Source organism: Entelurus aequoreus, linkage group LG08, assembly GCF_033978785.1.
Source record: "Entelurus aequoreus isolate RoL-2023_Sb linkage group LG08, RoL_Eaeq_v1.1, whole genome shotgun sequence".
NCBI lineage: Eukaryota > Metazoa > Chordata > Actinopteri > Syngnathiformes > Syngnathidae > Entelurus > Entelurus aequoreus.
In genome coordinates, this window is record NC_084738.1 from 34,074,374 (window position 1) to 34,080,686 (window position 6,313).

General features: G+C 35.7%; 1 protein-coding gene across 4 annotated transcripts in view; it reads left to right on the forward strand.

Moving 5' to 3' along the window:
- The window catches only part of dhrs7cb (dehydrogenase/reductase (SDR family) member 7Cb), a 34,411-nt gene extending 28,899 nt beyond the window's left edge, over positions 1-5,512 (forward strand). For all 4 annotated transcript variants that reach the window (XM_062056348.1, XM_062056350.1, XM_062056351.1 and 1 more), the window contains 2 exons: positions 4,172-4,333; positions 4,617-5,512. In XM_062056348.1, coding sequence (XP_061912332.1) covers positions 4,172-4,333; positions 4,617-4,825 — 371 coding nt within the window. In that variant the 3' untranslated portion in view covers positions 4,826-5,512. The remainder of the gene's footprint in view (positions 1-4,171; positions 4,334-4,616) is intronic.
- Positions 5,513-6,313: the final 801 nt, after the last annotated feature.

Sequence of the window (6,313 nt, forward strand, 5' to 3'; positions counted from 1 at the left end):
ACTCATCTTTGCACTGACTTATGCATTGACCTGATCATTGACTGTATAACAAGCAGCGCCACCTTTCAGCTAAACTATCTGCCGTTAAGGAACATTTATCATAAAAATGAAATGCGATAATCCGAACATATACTGTACATGCTTATTGCAATAATTGTTTTGATGAACCACATTAGTTAAAAGTTATTTTTCACATCCCTAATTTTTAAATTAATTAAGACAAAAGATTTGTTCTTGTGTTTGTTTTTTGTTCCAGACTGAGCCATTTGTACAAGTTTTGGATACATAGGTTTGAATCTTAGAGGGTGGTGGAGACACCAAATTTTGATAAACATTTGTTTCCAAATAACTAAAATAACTACAAGGCCGGAGCCAATTGAAAAATATTTCAAAGTAATCTAATATGTTTGCGATTTTGGTAGTATAGTACAAAATTCACATATTAAAAAGATTTCACAGCAAAGTTTTAATAGACAAAATTAAATAAAGTGCATCCGGAATATATTCACAGCGCTTCACTTTTTTCACATTTCATTTTTGTCTTCAGAATTTTACAGACAATACTCAAAAGTGTCAATTAGAATTATTTAAAAAAATTTTTTTTTCAAATGTATTAAAAATAAAAAAGTTAAAAAATAGGTATTCACAGTGTTTGTTCAATACTATGCCACAAGTTTGGCACACCTATCTTTGGGCAGTTTGGCCCATTCCTCTTTGCAGCACCTCTCAAGCTCCACCAGGTTGGATGGGAAGTGTTGATTTTCATCCAGGATGTCTCTGTACATCCTGGATGTCAATCAAATACGTTTTAAACCAACGCATTTGATTGACATAACGAGTGCCGTGCTGCTGTGATCGTGACGCTAATGGGAAAAAGGATACGTTTGTTTAAAGTTCCTGCTACAAATATTAGTCTCATCTACAATTCATATCTGCAGTTGTTTTTATGCTGTAAAGTTCATATTTTGTCTCATTACTTAGCTATAAATGTCCCTGTTGTTCAGCAATGTTTGCGAGTGATATCAAGATTCAGTATATGCTGTTGAGCCTACGAGTGATTTATTCATCGAGTTTATTATATTATATTTTCCTAATGCTAACAAATATCACCAAAGATGCTAGCAACTAAGCTTTTAGTTTCTGGTATGAAAATGGACAACAAAAATACGGTGGATTGGACAAACAAACATAATATTTATTACAAGAACTTAACATGACGTTAGTTTATTTGCACAAGCAGGTCTTCGTGGTTATATTTAGGCATAGCAACAACAAAAGAACACAAACTAATGCCATCTCTTGTCCTTTCTTTACGTTTAGTTCTGCTCTCAAACACGATTAATATAGTAGAGAATAAACTCGATTGCATCACAGAAAGTTTCTCAAACAAATCAAATGTTCAAACAAACATTTTACAAAGTGATCGCTGAAAAAAACGCCAGCACACATCAAAACACATTTATTGAATTTGTTTTAATCAGACCCTTATGTCATCCAGCTGATATAAAATAAAAAAATCGTATTGCTGAATAGACACTATTCCTAAAGTTTTTATTTCTGACAGTTCATATATGTTGAAAAGCATACGCAGGACGGAGCTGCAGTGCGATCGCCTCCTTTCTCACAGCCATTTCTGCGCAACTGCCAGTTTGCCCGCACATTTTAGACATGCTAAATAAAGACGCAAAACGTCTCCCGCAGAACAGTTTCAGTCTTGATAAACAACACTGCATGTGCTGCATGGTTATATTTGTATTTACCCCTCTCAGTATTGTGGGCCTTCGGACAATCATCATACATTATTCTGCATATTCATGAAGACAGACACACTAAATTGATTGTGCTCCTTATTCTGCTCACTAAAAAATAATGAATCGTTTTTGGCGTGCGATATCGAGTTTGCAAAAATTCTAATACACATCAGGCCTGTTGTGTTTAGAACAAGTGTGCTACTGTGGAATGACAGATTGTCAATATAGAACAACCTACAAAACCAGTGAAGTTGGCACGTTCTGTAAATCGTAATTATAAAAACAGAATACAATGATTTGCAAATCCTTTTCAACCTATATTCAATTGAATAGACTGCAAATACAATTGTTGTTTTTTTTCCAAACATCATTAACTTAGAATTTAATGGCAGCAACACATTGCAAAAAAGTTGGCACAGGGGCATTTTTACCACTGTGTTACATGGCCTTTCCTTTTAACAACACTCAGTAAACGTTTGGGAACTGAGGACACCAATTTTTGAAGTTTTTCAGGTGGAATTATTTCCCATTCTTGCTTGATGTACAGCTTAAGTTGTTCAACAGTCCGGGGTCTCTGTTATCGTATTTTAGGCTTCATAATGCGCCACACATTTTCAATGGGAGACAGGTCTGGACTAAAGGCAGGCCAGTCTAGTACCCGCACTCTTTTACTATGAAGCCATGCTGTTGTACCACGTGGCTTGGCATTGTCTTGCTGAAATAAGCAGGGGCGTCCGTGATTACGTTGCTTGAATGGCAACATATGTTGCTCCAAAACCTGTATGTACCTTTCAGCATTAATGGTGCCTTCACAGATGTATAAGGTATCCATGCCTTGGGCACTAATACAACCCCATACCATCACAGTGTCATGTCTGTGTGATCATGTTTTGTTTTGGTTATGTTCGGTTTGGTTTTTGGACTCTTTGTGCACTCTTGTTTGTTTTTGTTTCCATGACAACCCATTAGTTTTCACCTGTCCTCATGTCACGCACCTGATTCATTTGGACTCACGCACCTGTTGTTAATCACGTCACCACTATTTAAGCCTGTAGTTGCCAGGCAGTCAGCCTGGCGACATTGCACATTCATGCTCTGTACCCCTGACACTCTTGCTTCATGCAATTTCATAGTTCATGCTGCCCTGTTCACGTCACAGTAAGTGTTCTCTTGGTTTTATGTCCATAGTTCTGCCTTTGTGCTAGTTTATGTTTATACGCTAAGTTTGTACCTCCGCCTTGTGAGCGCCTTTTGTTTATTCCTTTTTTTGAGTAAAATTAAACATGTATTTACCTTCACGCCATGTCCGGTCCAGTCGATTTGCGCCACGGGAAAACAAACCACACCATAGTCCTAGTCTTGACACACAGATGCTGGCTTTTGAACTTTGCGCCTATAACAGTCCGGATGGTTCTTTTCCTCTTTGTTCCGGAGGACACGACGTCCACAGTTTCCAAAACCAATTTGAAATGTACACTCGTCAGACCACAGAACACTTTCCACAGTCCATCATGGATGGGTGTTGATAAATGGCTTTCTCCTTGCATAGTAGAGTTTTAGCTTGCACTTACAGATATAGCGACGAACTGTAGTTACTGACAATGGTTTTCTAAAGTGTTCCTGAGCCCATGTGGTGATATCCTTTATGATGCAGTACCGCCTGATTTCTCCATATTTCTGAACCTTTTGATGATATTACGGACTGTAGATGGTGAAATCCCTAAATGTTGTTGAGAAATGTTGTTTTTAAACTGTTCGACAATTTGCTCACGCAATTGTTAACAAAGTGGTGACCCTCGCCCTATCCTTGTTTGTGAATGACTGAGCATTTCATGGAAGCTGCTTTTATACCCAATCATGGCACTCACCTGTTCCCAATAAGCCTGTTCACCTGTGGGAAGTTCCAAATAAGTGTTTGATGAGCATTCCTCAACATTCTCAGTCTTTTTTGACACTTGTGCCAGCTTTTTTGAAACATGTTGCAGGCATCAAATTCCAAATGAGCTAATATTTGCAAAAAATAAAGTTTTCCAGTTCGAACGTTAAGTATCTTGTCTTTGCAGTCTATTCAATTGAATAAAGGTTGAAAGGTATTTGCAAATCATTGTATTTTGTTTTTATTTACGGTTTACACAACGTGCCAACTTCACTGGTTTTGGGGTTTGTATAAAAGGGGCTTGAGGGTGAAAAGGTCAAAGAGCTATAGTCACTACCTCGCATGCCTTTGTGGGTTTTTGAAGTGAAAATCACTGAAAATCTTAAAATTCTGACAGCACACACAAAATGTCATCACGATTTCATGTGGCTTTTACAACTACTCCTGTTTATAGGGTTCTATAGACGGAAGTCACAAAACAGCGTGTATGCGGTCTTTGTGTTTTGTGCAATAAAGCAAGTGTGTTTGTGCTCTCACCGCTCAGATGCAGCCTCCAAACATGCAGCCCAGGCCTTCTTCGACTGCCTCCGTGCCGAGGTGGAGGAGTACGGGATCACCGTGAGCACCATCAGTCACACTTTCATCGACGCAGCAGCCCTGCAGGCTCCTGAGTCGCCCTCCCCCAAACCAAACAGCTTCGTTGCATGTGAGTGGAAAAACTGGTTGCTGTGTGAGTCATGCAAGCATATTCATATAGTTGAAGAGGATAGTAATGATAGATAATAATTGCTTTCAAATACATTACACTATGCGGTTGGTTGGGGCCACAAATGCAGTAATAAATGGCATTTGGAGGCTTGGATGGATTAATTTGATGAATCAAACACTAGTAATATTGAATAGTGAAATGGACCACAAACAACATCTTGTTTAGAGCCACAGAAAGCTTGATTACTGATGTACAATAAATATGTTTTGCTCCTCCACAGTCATTGCCGGCCAGCTGACTCATGGGGTGCGTCCGTCCGTCCTGGCCAATGAGATTATGCGAACAGTGAACAGGAAGAGGAAGGAGGTTGTGCTGGCCCACCCCATCCCCAGGGTGGCCCTCTACCTCCGATCCCTCTTACCCTCTTTCCTCTTTGCTGTGCTGGCTGCTGGAGTCAAGGACTCTGTTGTGGCCGAGCAGATGCAGTAGGAGAGACGCTGAAGAAAAGGACTAAAAGAAAGATGTGGGCGTAGATTTTATGACACTGTATGCAAACATTGGAATAATTTTAGTTGGGTATGACCATCAGTTGGATAGAGAAGACATGATTAAATATTTCTCATGAACCACAATTAGTTAATATATTATCAATTTATGGCCCTGTTAGTCGGGAATGATTATCGGTTGGATAAAAGAGACATGATGCTTTGGATTTACACTTTTTAACAATTATTCGTATTATAATATAATGATTGTTATACATCAATTAATCACAATTATTATATAGAACCAATATTGTCAAGTTATGGGTATGTTATCCCCCCCCCCCTTTTTTTTAAGAGAGAAAAGTTAATTCTCTAAATTAATGAAAGTTGCCATTTTAAAGCAGCAACACATTTTTCTCCTGTCCTTAATCAATATTAAACATTGTGATCCCCCAACACAAAACAAAAGACAGAAATGTAACGGAAATAAATAAATAAACATTGATTTTTTCGGTGATCAAGTTCCTTACTTGTTTGTTTAGTTGTGATCTGACTGTTTTGAATGTATGGGCAGCTATTTAGGACATTGGCATTTATGTTTTGTTACCCAGCGCAGTTCACTGAATTTGGTAAATAATGGGGGAGCGTTCTATTTTAGTTTTCAATTATAATATATTTGGGATGAATGTGTAAGTGCCACCTAATTTGGGACTCTTGTTATGTGAGTCTTGTAGAATTTGCATGTCAATGCTGTAAATATATATATATATATATATATATATATATATATATATATATATATATATATATATATATATATATATATATATATATATATATATATATATATATGCACTAATAACAATAATACTCTTGCCTGGATTTCAATTTTTTATGTGAGTCATATAGAATTTGCATGTCACTTGCATCCTATTTGCTCTAAAAAAAATAAAAAAGTATATATATATATATATATATATATATATATATAAATACAATATGTATATATTTTATTTATTTTATTTATATATAAATAACATTTATATATATATATATATATATATATATATATATATATATATATATATATATATATATATATATATATATATATATATATATATTACTTATTAGTACATAAATATATATATATAAATATATATATATATATATATATATATATATATATATATATATATATATATATATATATATATATATATATATATATATATATATGTGTACTAATAACAATAATACACTTGCCTTGATTTCAATTGCTATCCTCAATATTGTACTGTAATTTGATTTCTCAAGCATGTACTTTTCAGTAACTCCTCTAGATGGCAGCAACACATTGTCCGAATGAAGCTGCCTGCTTTCATTGAGGGGATTGTTTTATTTGGGAGTAAATTATGTTTTTGGCTCATTTTAATCAAAATGCTTAGTTTGCAATGAAATTATACCAGTTATAAAAATCCCATCATGTGAA